Source organism: Choloepus didactylus, chromosome 9, assembly GCF_015220235.1.
Source record: "Choloepus didactylus isolate mChoDid1 chromosome 9, mChoDid1.pri, whole genome shotgun sequence".
Lineage (NCBI taxonomy): Eukaryota > Metazoa > Chordata > Mammalia > Pilosa > Megalonychidae > Choloepus > Choloepus didactylus.
The window spans coordinates 112382977-112403067 of NC_051315.1; the positions used below are offsets into that span (position 1 = coordinate 112382977).

The following is a 20091-nucleotide window of genomic DNA, read 5'->3' on the forward strand; positions in this document are numbered from 1 at the left end:
ACACACAGGCTGCCATTCTCTTTGCAGCTCCTGGCAGGGGCAGGGAAGGGGTGGAGCAGGTGGGGAAAGGGCCCTGGCTGCCCAGGTCTCTGGGAGGGCCTGATGCTGAGCGTGGAGACATCAGAGGGCCAAGCTGGGCTCTGGGCTAATCTGGCCTGAGGAATGGAAGGGGGAAGAGCACTGAGGCCACTTCCCAAAGGAAGGGAGGACCAGGGGTAGGAGAAGAAATGATCTTCACCCACTTTCAATCCCGGGCTCAAGAAAGAGAAAAGAGATTTGAACTTGGGCCTCCTTGGCAACCAGAATTCATGGCCTGCACCCCATTTCCCCTCTGTGTTGGTTCCCGAAGTTCAAGTCAGGCTGAGCCCCCACCCCCACCCCCACCCTACATTCTGCAAACAAGCCCAGTACAGTGAGTTTGAGTGAAAAATTCATTTTAATAATCCAGTTTCAGCTCAGCTGAGAACTTCCCCTCTCAAGGGCAAAGAGGAAGGAAGGGAAGTCTTTCCAAGAAGCTTCAATCCACTAGGAGGTTGCGGTTCAGAGATGGGAACAGCTCAAAGAAGCCCTAAAATAGGAGGCAATGTGGGATTTGGAATTGGTGGGTAAGCAGATGGAGGTACCCCACCACTCATTTCCCACCAACACAGGCCCCAACAAGAGAGCACAGTTGTGTCACCAACTGCTTGACAATTGCCCTAACCTTCCTTTCTCTGATCCCCTCTCCTCCCCTCATTTTCCTTAGGGGCCTGGTCAGGGTCCTTACGCCTTGAGAAGAATGGGGGGCCCTTATTTTCCTACATGGTAGCACCACGACAACCAGGTAGCCCCCATCTCCTCGGTCAGCCACTTACTGATGGTGATGTTGGCATTGGAGGGGGAAGGTGCCCAGTGCCAAGGTGGGTGGGGTGGGGTGGGAGTTACCTTGAAGAGGGTGAGGGTCTGGAGTACTCCCGTGGTGCAGGCTGTCTCCCGGATGGAGTGCATGGCCAACTGGGGGCTGCCCAAATCCAGGACCCGCAGCCCGAGCCGAGAAGCCAAGATGGGTCCAATGGTGGTGCCACAGGGCGAGTCATTCCGGACCATGAGATCCTGGGGAGAGGGGCGAGGCTGATGAGTGATGAAGTATGTGCACATGAAGGCCAAGGAGGATGTTGCCTTAGAACAGGCTGAAAGGGCCTGGGAGATGGTCCAGTTCTACCGCCTTGGCGAGCAGAAGTGATTGGTACAAAGTCACAAAGCCAACCCTAAATGGTAGAGCCCAAGTACATTATATTCTGAGTTGGTCCAATTCTCTCCATTGGCACTGACACTACCCCCTTAGTTCTTGCCTCGTGGAAATAACCCATTGTCCTCACAACAGCCAAGTAGATTAAAAAAATAAAAAAACATTCATCCCTTTATGCCACCCTCTTGTTTTAACAACCCCCCGTAAAAGAAAAAGCACTCGGTAGTTTTAGTGCTTTTTAAAATACTGCTACTGGGCTGGATATCTTGATTGGGTGGGGATTACAAAAGAGTACACATTTGCTGAAACCTTAAAATGGGTGCATTTTATTATACTAAATTATTCCTTGAAATAGTTGATTTTTCAAAAGCACTCTCAACTTAGAAGGCAGAAAAGGTGATGTACTCTGAGAAATTATGACTTAAAAAGTAGTTCTAATAGTGACAAAGACATAGAAATCACAGAATCACATAAAGAGTTTCAACACAATGACTGGAAATGTGAGGATGCAAAAAGTCAATATTTGTATGTTGTTCATATATTGTTTTAAATGGTATGTAATTTAAAATATGTATAGTAGCTAAATTTTTATTTGTGAACATTTAAAAAAAATTATTGCTATTGGCATTCTGAATCTATTTTCTTTATATCATGGTAAAAAGTAAATAAGACTATCATAATATTAGGTTTCAAGATTTTCAGTGTAAAAGAATAAAATCAACTAAATGTTCTTATTCTTTGAATAAGAATTACAATATTAACTCCTGATTTTAAAAATACATTTATTTTTTCCTAGCTATGTTCATGGAAGTGGCCCCAAAACAATGCACCCCCCCCCCCAATAATTATAAGCACCTGTGACACCAGACCACTCTCCAATATCACTGTCCACTAAAAGCTACCGAGTCTGGGGAGAGAGAGAAATTAACAAGAGGAGTCTGCGATTTCTTACCGTGCCAAATAGCAAGAAAACTTTCAAGAGTCTAGTTAAAAGGACTCAGGGTTACAATGAAAGGGCTTCCAGTGGTCCAGATTGTGGAACGTGAGCATCAAAATAATGACAGTGGACCCAAGCCACAGCGAACTGATGAAAGCTGTGATTCCATAATGATGTTCAAAAAATAAGGAAAACCAAAACAAAACAAAACTTTTGTCACCAATTGAAGGGCGATTAAAACACTTCACCTTAAAAACTGGTTGTTATAGGCTTCATAGCAGAGTGTGACTTTGGATAGTACAAGCATTTTGGTGATGATAGATTTTACTTTGATTACTGTATTTCTGTGTATTTACTTTGATTTTTATAATGCATTTTATTTGCTTCCAGTTGAAGTCCCCTTTTTAGAAAATTATTTGATTCCATTTTCCTGTGAATGTTAGCCCCAATAGCGTTTCGGCTTCCTTGACGTACTCCACAAGCACCAATAAACGTAAATGTCGATTAAAAAAACAAAACAAAACAAAACAAAACTGGTTATTATAGGGAAAAAATTATGCATTTATCCCACCTTTCCAGTACCAAATAGAAGTCACAATGACCAAATAGACCTAGTTGATAGCAAAAGTTCTACTTCACAGAAGAAGAGCAACTAAAATGTGGAAAACACAAAAGAACTGGAGGGGGAGGGGTCAATAAACCCTAATGGAACTGATTACGGCAAGATTATCAATTGATGTTAAAACTCTCAGGCATCTGGTTGGTGGTGAACTCGTCACTTGTACAGGTCACTGTCCAGTCAGAAGAGGAAACAACCATAGGATAGGGGGATCAGACCGATACCCCCAATCCAGTGCCAATCTTGGCATCGCTAAGGAGGCATTAGATGAACAGCATGTGTATGATGCAATATGAAGCACATGGCCACAGTGTCTTTTGGCCAAAAATGCTTAACTTGAACTTGTCCAGCCTTTAGATAGAAATTCCAGTTCACAGGAAATATGGGGGGGTTAGAGAAACAAGCTGGTGATACCACAAGGGAACCACCACACAAATCCAGGAAGTGAGACACTGCACGAGACAATCAGCCTGGATTCCTCAACAAGTCAAGTGTCATAAAAAAGGGGGCTGGAGAGGCGGGGCAAGATGGCAGACTGGTGAGCTGTAAGTTTTAGTTACTCCTCCAGGAAAGTAGGTAAAAAGCCAGGAACTGCGTGGACTGGACACCACAGAGCAATCTGTCTTTGGGCATACTTCATACAACACTCATGAAAACGTGGAACTGCTGAGATCAGCGAAATCTGTAAGTTTTTGCGGCCAGGGGACCCGCGCCCCTCCCTGCCAGGCTCAGTCCCGGGGGAGGAGGGGCTGTCAGCTCAAGGAAGGAGAAGGGAGAATTGCAGTGGCTGCTCTTATCGGAAACTCATTCTACTGATTCAAACTCCAACCATAGATAGACTGAGACAAGACACCAGAGACTCTGAGAGCAGCCAGCCCAGCAGAGAGGAGACAGGCATAGAAAAAAAACAACACGAAAAACTCCAAAATAAAAGCAGAGGATTTTTGGAGTTCTGGTGAACACAGAAAGGGGAAGGGCGGAGATCAGGCCTTGAGGCGCATATGCAAATCCCGAAGCAAGGCTGATCTCTCTGCCCTGTGCACCTTTCCTTAATGGCCCTGGTTGCTTTGTCTATTAGCATTTCAATAACCCATTAGATCTCTGAGGAGGGCCGTTTTTGTTTTTTTTTTTTTGTTTTTTTTAAATCCTTTTTGCTTTTTCTAAAACAATTACTCTAAGAAGCTCAATACAGAAAGCTTCAAAGAATTGAAATTTGGGCACGTCAAATCAAGAGCAGAACTAAGAGAGCTCTGAGACAAAAGGCAATAATCCAGTGGCTGAGAAAATTCACTAAACAACACAACTTCCCAAGAAAAGGGGGGTGTCCGCTCACAGCCACCATCCTGGTGGACAGGAAACACTCCTGCCCATCGCCAGCCCCATAGCCCAGAGCTGCCCCAGACAACCCAGTGTGACGGAAGTGCTTCAAATAACAGGCACACACCACAAAACTGGGCGTGGACATTAGCCTTCCCTGCAACCTCAACTGAATGTCCCAGAGCTGGGAAGGGGGAGCAGTGTGAATTAACAGAGCCCCATTCAGCCATCATTTGAGCAGACTGGGAGCCTCCCAACACAGCCCAGCAGCCCAGAACTGCCCTGGGGGGACGGCACTCACCTGTGACATAGCACAGTCATCCCTCAACAGAGGACCCGGGGTGCACGGCCTGGAAGAGGGGCCCACTTGCAAGTCTCAGGAGCCATACGCCAATACCAAAGACTTGTGGGTCAGTGGCAGAGACAAACTGTGGCAGGACTGAACTGAAGGATTAGACTATTGCAGTAGCTTTAAAACTCTAGGATCATCAGGGAGATTTGATTGTTAGGGCCACCCCCCCTCCCCGACTGCCCAGAAACACGCCCCACATACAGGGCAGGCAACACCAACTACACACGCAAGCTTGGTACACCAATTGGGCCCCACAAGACTCACTCCCCCACTCACCAAAAAGGCTAAGCAGGGGAGATCTGGCTTGTGGAGAACAGGTGGCTCGTGGACGCCACCTGCTGGTTAGTTAGAGAAAGTGTACTCCACGAAGCTGTAGATCTGATAAATTAGAGATAAGGATTTCAACTGGTCTACAAACCCTAAAAGAACCCTATCAAGTTCAGCAAATGCCACGAGGCCAAAAACAACAGAAAATTATAAAGCATATGAAAAAACCAGACGATATGGATAACCCAAGCCCAAGCACCCAAATCAAAAGACCAGAAGAGACACACCTAGAGCAGCTACTCAAAGAACTAAAGATGAACAATGAGACCATAGTACGGGATATGAAGGAAATCAAGAAGACCCTAGAAGAGCATAAAGAAGACATTGCAAGACTAAATAAAAAAATGGATGATCTTATGGAAATTAAAGAAACTGTTGACCAAATTAAAAAGATTCTGGACACTCATAGTACAAGACTAGAGGAAGTTGAACAACGAATCAGTGACCTGGAAGATGACAGAATGGAAAATGAAAGCATAAAAGAAAGAATGGGGAAAAAAATTGAAAAACTCGAAATGGACCTCAGGGATATGATAGATAATATGAAACGTCCGAATATAAGACTCATTGGTGTCCCAGAAGGGGAAGAAAAGGGTAAAGGTCTAGGAAGAGCATTCAAAGAAATTGTTGGGGAAAACTTCCCAAATCTTCTAAACAACATAAATACACAAATCATAAATGCTCAGCGAACTCCAAATAGAATAAATCCAAATAAACCCACTCCGAGACATATACTGATCACACTGTCAAACATAGAAGAGAAGGAGCAAGTTCTGAAAGCAGCAAGAGAAAAGCAATTCACCACATACAAAGGAAACAGCATAAGACTAAGTAGTGACTACTCAGCAGCCACCATGGAGGCGAGAAGGCAGTGGCACGATATATTTAAAATTCTGAGTGAGAGGAATTTCCAGCCAAGAATACTTTATCCAGCAAAGCTCTCCTTCAAATTTGAGGGAGAGCTTAAATTTTTCACAGACAAAGAAATGCTGAGAGAATTTGCTAACAAGAGACCTGCCCTACTGGAGATACTAAAGGGAGCCCTACAGACAGAGAAACAAAGACAGGACAGAGAGACTTGGAGAAAGGTTCAGTACTAAGAGATTCGGTATGGGTACAATAAAGGATATTAATAGAGAGAGGGAAAAATATGGCAAACATAATCCAAAGGATAAGGTGGCCGATTCAAGAAATGCCTTCACGGTTTTAACGTTGAATGTAAATGGATTAAACTCCCCAATTAAAAGATATAGATTCGCAGAATGGATCAAAAAAAATGAACCATCAATATGTTGCATACAAGAGACTCATCTTAGACACAGGGACACAAAGAAACTGAAAGTGAAAGGATGGAAAAAAATATTTCATGCAAGCTACAGCCAAAAGAAAGCAGGTGTAGCAATATTAATCTCAGATAAAATAGACTTCAAATGCAGGGATGTTTTGAGAGACAAAGAAGGCCACTACATACTAATAAAAGGGGCAATTCAGCAAGAAGAAATAACAATCGTAAATGTCTATGCACCCAATCAAGGTGCCACAAAATACATGAGAGAAACATTGGCAAAACTAAGGAAGCAATTGATGTTTCCACAATAATTGTGGGAGACTTCAACACATCACTCTCTCCTATAGATAGATCAACCAGACAGAAGACCAATAAGGAAATTGAAAACCTAAACAATCTGATAAATGAATTAGATTTAACAGACATCTACAGGACATTACATCCCAAATCACCAGGATACACATACTTTTCTAGTGCTCACGGAACTTTCTCCAGAATAGATCATATGCTGGGACATAAAACAAGCCTCAATAAATTTAAAAAGATTGAAATTATTCAAAGCACATTCTCTGACCACAGTGGAATACAATTAGAAGTCAATAACCATCAGAGGCTTAGAAAATTCACAAATACCTGGAGGTTAAACAACACACTCCTAAACAATCAGTGGGTTAAAGAAGAAATAGCAAGAGAAATTGCTAAATATATAGAGACGAATGAAAATGAGAACACAACATACCAAAACCTATGGGATGCAGCAAAAGCAGTGCTAAGGGGGAAATTTATAGCACTAAACGCATATATTAAAAAGGAAGAAAGAGCCAAAATCAAAGAACTAATGGATCAACTGAAGAAGCTAGAAAATGAACAGCAAACCAATCCTAAACCAAGTAGAAGAAAAGAAATAACAAGGATTAAAGCAGAAATAAATGACATAGAGAACAAAAAAACAATAGAAAGGATAAATATCACCAAAAGTTGGTTCTTTGAGAAGATCAACAAGATTGACAAGCCCCTAGCTAGACTGACAAAATCAAAAAGAGAGAAGACCCATATAAACAAAATAATGAATGAAAAAGGTGACATAACTGCAGATCCTGAAGAAATTAAAAAAATTATAAGAGGATACTATGAACAACTGTATGGCAACAAACTGGATAATGTAGAAGAAATGGACAATTTCCTGGAAACATATGAACAACCTAGACTGACCAGAGAAGAAACAGAAGACCTCAACCAACCCATCACAAGCAAAGAGATCCAATCAGTCATCAAAAATCTTCCCACAAATAAATGCCCAGGGCCAGATGGCTTCACAGGGGAATTCTACCAAACTTTCCAGAAAGAACTGACACCAATCTTACTCAAACTCTTTCAAAACATTGAAGAAAATGGAACACTACCTAACTCATTTTATGAAGCTAACATCAATCTAATACCAAAACCAGGCAAAGATGCTACAAAAAAGGAAAACTACCGGCCAATCTCCCTAATGAATATAGATGCAAAAATCCTCAACAAATACTTGCAAATCGAATCCAAAGACACATTAAAAAAATCATACACCATGACCAAGTGGGGTTCATTCCAGGCATGCAAGGATGGTTCAACATAAGAAAAACAATCAATGTATTACAACACATTAAAAACTCGAAAGGGAAAAATCAATTGATCATCTCAATAGATGCTGAAAAAGCATTTGACAAAATCCAACATCCCTTTTTGATAAAAACACTTCAAAAGGTAGGAATTGAAGGAAACTTCCTCAACATGATAAAGAGCATATATGAAAAACCCACAGCCAGCATAGTACTCAATGGTGAGAGACTGAAAGCCTTCCCTCTAAGATCAGGAACAAGACAAGGATGCCCGCTGTCACCACTGTTATTCAACATTGTGCTGGAAGTGCTAGCCAGGGCAATCCGGCAAGACAAAGAAATAAAAGGCATCCAAATTGGAAAAGAAGAAGTAAAACTATCATTGTTTGCAGATGATATGATCTTATATCTAGAAAACCCTGAGAAATCAACGATACACCTACTAGAGCTAATAAACAAATTTAGCAAAGTAGCGGGATACAAGATTAATGCACATAAGTCAGTAATGTTTCTATATGCTAGAAATGAACAAACTGAAGAGACACTCAAGAAAAAGATACCATTTTCAATAGCAACTAAAAAAATCAAGTACCTAGGAATAAACTTAACCAAAGATGTAAAAGACCTATACAAAGAAAACTACATAACTCTACTAAAAGAAATAGAAGGGGACCTTAAAAGATGGAAAAATATTCCATGTTCATGGATAGGAAGGCTAAATGTCATTAAGATGTCAATTCTACCCAAACTCATCTACAGATTCAATGCAATCCCAATCAAAATTCCAACAACCTACTTTGCAGACTTGGAAAAGCTAGTTATCAAATTTATTTGGAAAGGGAAGATGCCTCGAATTGCTAAAGACACTCTAAAAAAGAAAAACGAAGTGGGAGGACTTACACTCCCTGACTTTGAAGCTTATTATAAAGCCACAGTTGCCAAAACAGCATGGTACTGGCACAAAGATAGACATATAGATCAATGGAATCGAATTGAGAATTCAGAGATAGACCCTCAGATCTATGGCCGACTGATCTTTGATAAGGCCCCCAAAGTCACCGAACTGAGCCATAATGGTCTTTTCAACAAATGGGGCTGGGAGAGTTGGATATCCATATCCAAAAGAATGAAAGAGGACCCCTACCTCACCCCCTACACAAAAATTAACTCAAAATGGACCAAAGATCTCAATATAAAAGAAAGTACCATAAAACTCCTAGAAGATAATGTAGGAAAACATCTTCAAGACCTTGTATTAGGAGGCCACTTCCTAGACTTTACACCCAAAGCACAAGCAACAAAAGAGAAAATAGATAAATGGGAACTCCTCAAGCTTAGAAGTTTCTGCACCTCAAAGGAATTTCTCAAAAAGGTAAAGAGGCAGCCAACTCAATGGGAAAAAATCTTTGGAAACCATGTATCTGACAAAAGACTGATATCTTGCATATACAAAGAAATCCTACAACTCAATGACAATAGTACAGACAGCCCAATTATAAAATGGGCAAAAGATATGAAAAGACAGTTCTCTGAAGAGGAAATACAAATGGCCAAGAAACACATGAAAAAATGTTCAGCTTCACTAGCTATTAGAGAGATGCAAATTAAGACCACAATGAGATACCATCTAACACCGGTTAGAATGGCTGCCATTAAACAAACAGGAAACTACAAATGCTGGAGGGGATGTGGAGAAATTGGAACTCTTATTCATTGTTGGTGGGACTGTATAATGGTTCAGCCACTCTGGAAGACAGTCTGGCAGTTCCTTAGAAAACTAGATATAGAGCTACCATTCGATCCAGCGATTGCACTTCTCGGTATATACCTGGAAGATCGGAAAGCAGTGACACGAACAGATATCTGCACGCCAATGTTCATAGCAGCACTATTCACAATTGCCAAGAGATGGAAACAACCCAAATGTCCTTCAACAGATGAGTGGATAAATAAAATGTGGTATATACACACGATGGAATACTACGCGGCAGTAAGAAGGAACGATCTGGTGAAACATATGACAACATGGATGAACCTTGAAGACATAATGCTGAGCGAAATAAGCCAGGCACAAAAAGAGAAATATTATATGCTACCACTAATGTGAACTTTGAAAAATGTAAAACAAATGGTTTATAATGTAGAATGTAGGGGAACTAGCAGTAGAGAGCAATTAAGGAAGGGGGAACAATAATCCAAGAAGAACAGATAAGCTATTTAACGTTCTGGGGATGCCCAGAAATGACTATGGTCTGTTAATTTCTGATGGATGTAGTAGGAACAAGTTCACTGAAATGTTGCTATATTATGTAACTTTCTTGGGGTAAAGTAGGAACATGTTGGAAGTTAAGCAGTTATCTTAGGTTAGTTGTCTTTTTCTTACTCCCTTGCTATGGTCTCTTTGAAATGTTCTTTTATTGTATGTTTGTTTTCTTTTTAACTTTTTTTTCAAACAGTTGATTTGAAAAAATAAGGGAAAGTTAAAAAAAAAAAAAAAAAGAAAAAAGACAAACAAGGAAAAAAAAAAAAAAAAAGATGTAGTGCCCCCTTGAAGAGCCTGTGGAGAATGCAGGGGTATTCGCCTACCCCACCTCCATGGTTGCTAACATGACCACAGACATAGGGGACTGGTGGTTTGATGGCTTGAGCCCTCTACCATAAGTTTTACCCTTGGGAAGACGGTTGCTGCAAAGGAGAGGCTAGGCCTCCCTGTATTTGTGCCTAAGAGTCTCCTCCTGAATGCCTCTTTGTTGCTCAGATGTGGCCCTCTCTCTCTGGCTAAGCCAACTTGAAAGGTGAAATCACTGCCCTCCCCCCTACGTGGGATCAGACACCCAGGGAAGTGAATCTCCCTGGCAACGTGGAATATGACTCCCGGGGAGGAATGTAGACCCGGCATCGTGGGATGGAGAACATCTTCTTGACCAAAAGGGGGATGTGAAAGGAAATGAAATAAGCTTCAGTGGCAGAGAGATTCCAAAACGAGCCGAGAGATCACTCTGGTGGGCACTCTTACGCACACTTTAAACAACCTTTTTTAGGTTCTAAAGAATTGGGGTAGCTGGTGGTGGATACCTGAAACTATTAAACTACAACCCAGAACCCATGAATCTCGAAGACAGTTGTATAAAAATGTAGCTTATGAGGGGTGACAGTGGGATTGGGAATGCCATAAGGACCAAACTCCACTTTGTCTAGTTTATGGATGGATGTGTAGAAAAGTAGGGGAAGCAAACAAACAGACAAAGGTACCTAGTGTTCTTTTTTACTTCAATTGGTCTTTTTCACTCTAATTATTATTCTTGTTATTTTTGTGTGTGTGCTAATGAAGGTGTCAGGGATTGATTTAGGTGATGAATGTACAACTATGTAATGGTACTGTAAACAATCGAAAGTACAATTTGTTTTGTATGACTGCGTAGTATGTGAATATATCTCAATAAAATGATGATTAAAAAAAAAAAAAGGGGGGGCTGGACTAGGGTAAGTGAGAGTTAAGTGACAATATACCATTCTAGACTGGATACAAGGGTAGGACAAACAACTACAAAGAAAATCTGGGGATAACTGGGGGAAATTGAAAATCATCTGCATATTAGGTGAGATACAAATTTAGTGAAACAAAATTTTACTGAGTGGAAAGGTGTAGATGGCTGAATCAAAAAAGGTAACAAACCCGGCATTGTGGGATGGAGAACATCTTCTTGACCAAAAAGGGGATGTGATAGGAAATGAAATGAGCATCAGTGGCAGAGAGATTCCAAAAGGAGCCGAGAGGTCACTCTGGTGGGCACTCTTACGCACAATATAGACAACCCTTTTTAGGTTCTAATGAATTGGGGTAGCTGGCGGTAGATACCTGAAACTATCAAACTACAACCCAGAACCCATGAATCTTGAAGACAATTGTACAAAAATGTGGCTTATGAGGGGGGATAGCGGGATTGGGGGTGCCATGGGGATCACACTCCCCTTTGTCTAGTTGTGGATGGATGAGTGGAAAGGTGGGGGAAGGAAACAAACAAACAAACAGACAAGGGCGCCCAGTGTTCTTTTTTACTTTAGTTGCTCTTTTTCACTTTAATTATTATTATGGTTATTTTTGTGTGTGTGGTAATGAGGGTGTTGGGGATTGATTTTGGTGATGAATGTACAACTATGTAATGGTACTGTGAACAATCGAATGTAAGATTTATTTTGTATGACTGCGTGGTATGTGAACATATCTCAATAAAATGAATATTAAAAAAAGGTAACAAAAAGTATATCCAATAGGATTTCATTTTTAAAAAGTATAAGTATATGCATAGAAAAAATTCTGGAAGAATAGATACCAAATCTCCAGGGATTAAGTTTTACTTCCTCATTTCTATTTGTATTTTCTGATTTTCTAAAGTATACATGTCCTGCTTCTTCAATAAATTGTTAAAGAAAAGAGCTCCCGAAGTCTTCCTGCTGCCTTAGAATAAACCCAGACGCCCTTTCATGGCCTGGGAAGCTCCGTATGACTGGCCTGTGTGGGGTGTCCCCTCATGCCCTCCACTCTGGCCCTGGCTTTCTCTCCTTCTAACAGGTCGAGGGCTTCCTCCAGACCCTCTCACAGCTGCCTCCTCCTCAATCGGCTCAACTCTCACCTCCCCAGAGGCCTTCCTGAAAGTGGCACAACCCAGTTGTACATGGGGTGGCGCGGGGTGAGGGGTGCAGAGGAAAGAGTGCTGGGCTGGGAGTCAGAACGCCACGGTCCCAGTCCCAGCTCCACCAAGACTTGCTGGGCAGTAAGTCATTTGCCCACCCTGGGCCCCAGTCCCTACCACAGGGAGACGAGATGGGTGAGTTCTAAGGCAAAAGGGAAAATGAGTAGTTCGGACTCCAGGCTCCCCAGCCCTGAACTTCCCTTATGGAAGACCCCAGGGGACCTGGGGGTGCTGAGTGGGAAAAGGGCAGGACTAACCCACCATATGCCAGGAGCATCCCATGCCTTTAATCCCCACAGCAAACCAGGAAAGTAGCAAAGTTTCACCCCCATTTCACAGAGGTGGAAACTAAGACTCAGAGAGGTTAAGAGAATTGTCTGAGGTCACACAGCGAATACCATGGCAGAATCGGCATTGAACCCAGCTCTGTCCATATGCAAAACCCATGTTCTTCTCACTCTACCCCGCCCCTCAAGGTCCTCTACCAGGCTCCTTCCTCACTGGGGGCCCATCAGCTTGTACCCCAATGACCCAGGCAGGGCCCACCCTCACCTGCAGGGGTACCCCGACATGGTTGGCCACCTCTCGGATCAGGGCCTCTGAAACCGCATTTGAGGCGTAGCGCTGCTTGCTGTTCACCTTGATCACAGGCCCCTGGGGAGAGGGAAGACGGAAGTTAAGGGTGAAGTAGAGACAGGTGACAGGCCCCGAGTGATGGAGATGAGGCTCAGAGCCAGCTGGGCCTCCAAGTCCCCAAGGAGGCCAGAGCATCTCACCTTGTGGAATAAGGGCCGGTGGTTCTCCTCGTGCTTGTCCCTGCGAGAGATTGATTAGGGCCAGCGATGGCAAACTGGACCAGCCGGTCAACACCACCCCTCCCACGGCCGACATAACTAATGGATCACAGCATTCTTTCCTGCCCAGGCTGGTAGGACCTCAGAGTCCTTCTAAACACTGCAGCCTCTAGCAATAGGTGGAAATCAGTCCGTGAGACAGAGCCCATTCAATGAGCTGGGCCTTGGAGTGGTCAACCGGAAGTCCCTCCTAAACCCACCGGCAGAATGAGGAAGAAGGGGGAGGGGAAAGGCTGGGACCAGGGCCAAGGCAGGGCCTGAAGGCAGGCTGTGCTCAGGTCCCCGGGGTGAGACTATGCACTGGGCCTGGCTGACCAACTCACAGGTAGTTGGGGTGCACGGCGTGGGCCATGTCTGCGCTGATCATGTAGGACTTGGGTATGGCTTCCTCAAAGGCTGTCAGGTGCTGGGAGGAGGCCGAGATCCGCCGCAGAACCAGCTCCGTCAGCAGTGACTGTGCTCCCTGGGCACTCTCGGACCCCACCTAGCAACAGCGGAGACCTGACTCTGGGGGTCTGGAGTCGGGGGCCTGAGTTGCAGCTGAGAGGCCACAGAGAGGGGCCCAATGCCCAGAATGACCCAGGCCCTCACTGAGTCACTGGGTGGGGAATGAGGGGTGTTAGCAACTCCCCGATCCCAGAAACCTGGACCTGTGTCATCCCTGAAAACTGTGGGATGGGACCAAGGTAATTCAGGGTCACCTCGGGGGCAGAAACAGCAGTCAGTGGTGGGTGGGTTTCCCACATCCACCCCCCACCCCTCTCCCTGGCCCTCCCATTTGCTCAGCACTGGTCCTCACTGCACTGTTGATTTTCTTGTATGCATGTGACAGAGACTAACTGTCCACCAATGTCTCTTCTAGCAGAACATCCAAGCTGTAGCTAAGCACCTAACTACCCAGCTAGAGACTACATTCCCAGCCTCCCTTGCAGCTAAACTTGGCCATGCTAAACTCTAACTAGTGGGATGTAGGCAGTGATGGATGCCACTTCTGGATCAGGCCCTTAAAAGGCAAGGGTGTACACTTCCTCTCTGTCCTCTTCTCCCCTCCTAGTAATTGGGTGTAGACATGATGGAAGGAGCTAAAACGGTCCCCTGGATCCTGAGATGGAAGCCAGGAGTTATGGATGGCAGAGATCCATCCTGGACAGCTAACTCTGACCTGTGGAATTACATGAAAGAACTATTTGTTTAAGTCATTGTATTTTGGAATCTCTGTGTCTGCGTCTATGATGATATCGTAACACAAGCACGCACAAGGAGGAGCCTATATGCTAACCCTTGGCCTACAAGGATGAACTGGACATAGCCCATGCCCTCAAGGAGCTCACCATGTACCAGAGACAGAGATGGGAGATGTGGTTACATTGGAAGCAGATATACGCTGAGCCAGAGAGGGCTACCAAGGGATAAGGAGGCATGGGCAGCGTCTCCCCATCTTTGGAGCCTCCAGATTAGCCCTGGCTCTGGTGGGTGCCTGGCACAAGGTGGCTGGGAGGACTTGGCAGGGGGGCCCCTCCCCAGGGCCCTCCACGCACCTCTTCGTTGTCGTAGAGTGCGATCATGCGCACATGGGGGTCCGTGGCCAGGGAGGAAGGTTTTGAGCAGGAATCGATCAAGGCCTGTCCGGAGCAGAGACCAAGAGCACCGTCCTTACCCCTCCATCCTTGGCAACCCAGCCCACCCGACCTCGGAGGCTCAGACTCCCCTCGTGCCACCCACAGCCCTGCCCAGAGTGAAGTGGGCTTGGGCCTTCGCTGGCCTTCCTCTCTCAGGGCACGGTGTGGCAGAGGGTGTGCATATAGGGGGGATGGGGGTGCTTTTCAGCCGGGTCAGGGGAAACCATCCTTTGGGAGTTCTTCTCCCACACCTTTCCATGCAAAAGGCAGGAGGAGGATATGTCAGTTGGAGAGAAGAGCTGAGAATCCTGGAAAGTCAGAAGGACCATGGAGATCACATTGAATTAATTAGCCTCTGTTAAAAGATGAGTTGCCAAGAGTTGATGGTGACAAGACTGACTGGCAGGCCCAGGGTAGAAGCAGATGCATACCCCGGGTCTGGCTCTGGTTCTATGGATTGTACCCTAAAGCCTGTCTCAGTAAGAGGAAGAGAGGGGAAGGAGTAGAAAAGGGCAGAGGATGGGGCGAGGGCCAAAGGAGAGAAACAGAAAGAACTGACTTGGGTTGGAAAGAAGGTGGGGAATCGGGGTAACTAGGAAGGAGAGAGACCACTCCAGAGATGCCAAGGAACAGAGAGAAGGCTGGGTGGGCTTCAGCCTGGGAAGGGAAGCAGGGGGAGATGGATGATACCACCCTACAGATGGTAAGGTGGTAGGGCAGGCCTTTTCCTGGAGCTGAGGTTAACTCAAGGAAAAGCAGCAGGAGCAGGGTTAGAGCAGGATCCCGTGGTGCCCTAAGCAACTTCTCAGCCTTCCCCTTCCCTCATCCCCAACTCCAGGCCCGTGCAAGGATTCGGGCCAAGGAGAGCAAAGCTGAGCCCCTCAGCCTACCCACCCAGCACCAGCAGCCCTCTCTCACCACCTGCTGGGGCTTGAGGCAGCACCCCCACATTCAACACTCCACCTCTCCTGGGGGTGTATGCTGCCTAGGGGTGCCCCTGCGCCTCACCTGCAGGGCACAGTAGCAGCTGTGCAGATTGTCCAGCCGAGGGGCAAAGATGAACTCCTCATAGGCGCCACCCAGGACCTAGAGAGATGGGAAAGCCAGCCTGAGCTCCATCACGGCCCCCACACTCACCTGCTTCTTCTCCCTGCTCCCCTGGGCCTGAACTTGAACAAGGTGCCTTGATTTCTTGTGCCATCTGCCCCTGACCCCTGGTTCAGGGCACTATTCTCCCTGCTGTGCAGGGCTGAACTGAGAATGAAGAAGGGGCTGGTCTGGTGCTGAGGGGTGAGCCCTGATGGCTGGTGGGTGATGGCCCCTAGCTGCTGACCAGTTCCTGTGGGACAGGAAGAGGGAGGGGCTAAACAGCCACAAAAAGCAAAGGAAATAAACAGAGGAAGCCAGCCAAGAAATAAATGTAGGGCATGTTCAGAGGACAGAGCACTGAAAGAGTCAGCTGTCTTCTACTGGAGAAAGGAGGGGAGGCTCCAGAAATAGAATGGCCTCCTCCAGGCCTTTTGCCAGAGGTTCTGAGCCAGAGTGGGTATGGACAGGGCCCGCTTGCAGCCGGAACCTTTGGGGAATCTGTGAAAAGGACGATTCCCAGGCCCTACCCGCAGTGTCCAATTAGCAGGCCTGGGGTGGGGAACCTGCCTTTTTGAGAATCACTGTCCTGGAGGCAGAGGAGACAAGAGTGATTGGGGGCTTGGCTTCAGGGGACATGCTGGGGCAGGCTCGGAGCCCGGAGATCCCCACCACAAGTTCCTACCGCAGGCTGGGTGTCAGCAAGGCAGAGCTCCATCTCCAAGATGTCCTCAGGACTCAGCTCCAGATGGGCACAGAGCAGGGACATGAGGACTGTGTGGTGCCGGTCATCCTGCAGGACAGGAGGATTCTGGGAGGAGAGCCTGCACCTCTGCTTCCCTCCCCATGTCAGGGAACCGCCCCTTGCCCCTCTGCCCGCCCCTCCCCTGTGCTCAGAGGACTCTCTTACTGAAGCATTGAGAGGCCCTGGCTCAGGGGTCCCCTTCTCCAGCTCCTCCTGGACTGCTGTGGCAAGAATGGGGACCCTGTGGGGAGACCCAGAGAGGTGGTATGTGGGGAGTGCTGGGGGGCATGGCAAAGCGGGACACCCCTGAGCCCCTAATACGAACTGCCCTTGCCCTTCTACTCCCACCTGCTCCCCATGGGCAGAGCTGTGAGGACCCGTGGACACCAACTCGGTCCAATGAGGAGAACCTGACAGGGGCCATAGTTAGGTGGAGCCTCCCAGGTTCCACTGGGGTCCCTTCTACCATGTGGTGCCACCCTCTGCCCCTCCCAGCCACCACAGCCCCAGCCTCACAGGTGTATCTCCGTGTTGGGCCCAAAGTTCTCGTTGACATTTCGCTGCAGGTGGATGGCCAGGTGTGGGATGCGCAGAATGGGCCGTTCCACGTGCACCAGCCGCTGCTCCAGCCGGCCTGAGTTAGGGCACTGCAGCCCAGCAGCTGGGTCAGCCCAGGGAGCCTCCAGACCCTGCCTGGTAAGGCCCCTCCCCCAGACTCACCAAATCAGTGCCCCAAGGGGCTCCCTCCACACCCCCATACCCTAAAGGGGGGTGACAGTCAATCTTCAGGCAGCTGAAGCAGAGAACCCCACCCCCCAGGCTCCCCAACCTCAGTTTCCACCTTGACAATGACGCGTCCAGCCAAAGTCAGGTCACGGTCAAACCATGTGCTCCAGATTCCCCCACCGTAGGTCTCCACGCCCACCTGGTGGAAGCCCACCTGGCTGCGCCGAGACCGGCGTTTCACCTGAACGTGGAGATGGGGAAGGGCAAGTCAGAGAAGGCAGAATGGCGGGACGTGCTCATCTTCCCCCACCTGGTCTGACTCCCCACACCCATGGGGTGAGACGTTGAACCCTGGCCTTCAGGACTTTAGTTTCCTGTTGGAGATGAGACCGAAGCCATCCACAAGCTAAGGAACCCAGAGCCAAAAATATCAGTGCCAGATGAAGGGCACAAAGTGTACAGGAGGGGCAACAAGTCTACCTTCTCCCCTGCCCCAGGGACTAGGGCCCCCCCAATTTGCATCCCCTGGCTCTCTTGGCCCAAACTCCCCGACGCCCTTCCCCCCACCTTCCAACAGGCCGGCACCCTCAGCACAGCCCCAGTTTCTCACCCGGAGGCAGGGGCTGTCCGTGTGAGCCCCGATGACACTGAAGCCATTGCCAGGCACATACTGGCCTCCCACAGCAAAAGCGATGATGGTGGAGGAGTTCCTGGTCAGGAAATACTGGAGGTGGGGGGTTGAGAAAGATTAGCCAGCTGGCGCACAGGACTTTGAGCCCCAACCCTGGGACTTGCCTCTCCGTCCCCACCCCACCCCAGGTACCTTGCTCTCGGGTTTGATATCCCAGCTCTCAGTCTCCTTGAGTTCACGGAAGCCAGCCTGGAGGAGGCGGCTGCGGCACTCGGCCACGGCTGTAGAGAAAGAAGAACCCTCTCCCAGCGATGGAAACCGGAGGGGCTCACCGGCCCCCATCCTCCTCCCCTGTCCTGTCACTCACCGTGGAAGGGAGAGGGGCTCCGGTTCACGAACTTGAGTAGCTCCCGGGCCGCGGCCTGCACCGCCTCTCTGCGGGCCCTGCCGGCCATGGCCACCTAGGGGGAAGGGGCGCTCAACCTCCCGGGAGGTCCGGAGGGCCCCCGCCCCCAGACGCGACCGCTCCAAGACTCAGACCTCGGCTTCCGCCCCTTTCCCCACCAAGAGTTCCAGATCCTGGGCCGAACCATTGAAATCTAAGGCTCACAACTCCCGCCGCGACCTTCGCTCAGCAAGTTCAAGGCGGCCCGCCCCGCAATCCGAGCCTTGGCCGGCCCCACGTCCCTGCCCAGCTACGAAAACCGGGTCTAGTTCTCCAACTGCGAGCTCCCGAGCGGACCCCTCACTCTGGGCCGCTCCGCACCACGTGCGCGCCCCCTGGCCCTGTTCCCAGAGCCCCTAGTCCTGTCCCCGAGGAACACCCCACTTTCCCTTCTACCCACCCCTGCCTCTCGCGGCGGAACCCTTCCAACCCCGAAGGGGTCCGACCAGCCGGGGCTCTTTCGCTTTGGGTCTGACGCTCCCCGCTCGCCGGCGCAGTGCAGGGCGCAGGCCCGAGAGGGTGCGGGGCCGGGTCTGGAAATGAAAATTCAAGCGAGGCGGGCGACAGCCCCTGACCTGCAGCACCCCGCGCGCGGGGCGGCGTAGCTAGCGGGTTCGGTGCGCTCGGCCGGCTCCCCGACGCGCGGCCCGCGACCGGCGCCCTCTGCCGTCCGGGAGGTGCTAGGACCGCAGCGAGCCGCGAGCCGGGCCCCTGGCGGTGAGTCCCGGCGAAAACTCGCTCGGCAGGCTCAGCAGGTCCGACGCGGACGGTGCACGGAGCTCTTTCTCTCTACATCACCCTTGTGATACTAAAAGCCACGTGACTGGTGTTCACGGAGGACTCACGAGGAGATTTAGCTTTGGGATAAGGCTCAACGCGTTATCTTGTTTAATCTTCAGAACTTCTCTATTAACTTCGTACTTTTACTGTCCCCATTTTACCTGAGACAACCGAAATACAGAGACAAGTAGGCTGCTCTAGGTAGTTAGATGGCGGTGGTGCGATTTGGAAGCAAATAGTTTGATTCCAGAGGCCCAGAGCAACCACTACAGGCTTCTGAGATATTTCTGGGTCTTTTTCTCTACACTTTGGCAGATATTAGGTTACACAGGAGGTTCCTGAGGGACAAGAAGTTAATGACTTGCCCAAGATCACACAGCTGTTTGAGTGGATCTGGGATTTGACTCCGGTAAGTGTGCTCTTTCCCCTTCTTAAAACGACGTGGTGGGGGAGGGGAGAGCAGAAAACCTCTGTATATTCTTGGAGGCAGTTTCAATGTTCTTATGTCAAGAAGAGTAACAATTTTTTAATTAAATTCAGTTTTATTCAGATATGTTCACATACCATACAGTCATCCATCGTGTACAATCAAATGTTGATAGTACCATCATATAGTTGTGCATTCATCACCCCTGTCTATTTTTGAATATTTTCCTTACACCAGAAAGAGTAAGAATAAGAACAAAAAATAAAAGTAAAAAAGAACACCCAAATCATTCCCCCCATCTCATCCTATTTTTCATTTCGTTTTTGTCCCTATTTTCCTACTCATCCATCCATATACTGGATAAAGGGAGTGTGATCCACAGGGTCACTCTTTCTAAGCTACATTGTTATGCAATTGT

At 47.6% G+C, this 20091-nt stretch overlaps 1 protein-coding gene across 2 annotated transcripts; it reads right to left on the reverse strand.

Moving 5' to 3' along the window:
• Nucleotides 1–417: 417 nt before the first annotated feature.
• Nucleotides 418–19081, reverse strand: LOC119544758 (aspartyl aminopeptidase). Of its 2 annotated transcripts, XM_037850282.1 has the most exons (15): nt 18867–19081; nt 18389–18482; nt 18214–18302; nt 18001–18114; nt 17506–17631; nt 17181–17311; nt 16830–16905; nt 16605–16712; nt 15842–15919; nt 14753–14836; nt 13538–13698; nt 13137–13176; nt 12913–13014; nt 925–1092; nt 518–568 (listed from the first exon to the last, which is right to left on the reverse strand). In XM_037850282.1, the coding sequence occupies exons 2-15, from the start codon at nt 18474–18476 to the stop codon at nt 518–520; spliced, it is 1416 nt and encodes a 471-aa protein (XP_037706210.1). In that variant the 5' UTR covers nt 18477–18482; nt 18867–19081. The 2 variants fall into 2 exon arrangements, with proteins under 2 accessions (XP_037706208.1, XP_037706210.1); XM_037850280.1 differs by lacking the exon at nt 18867–19081 and having other exon boundaries at nt 418–568; nt 18389–18476.
• Between the last annotated feature and the right edge of the window lie 1010 nt (nt 19082–20091).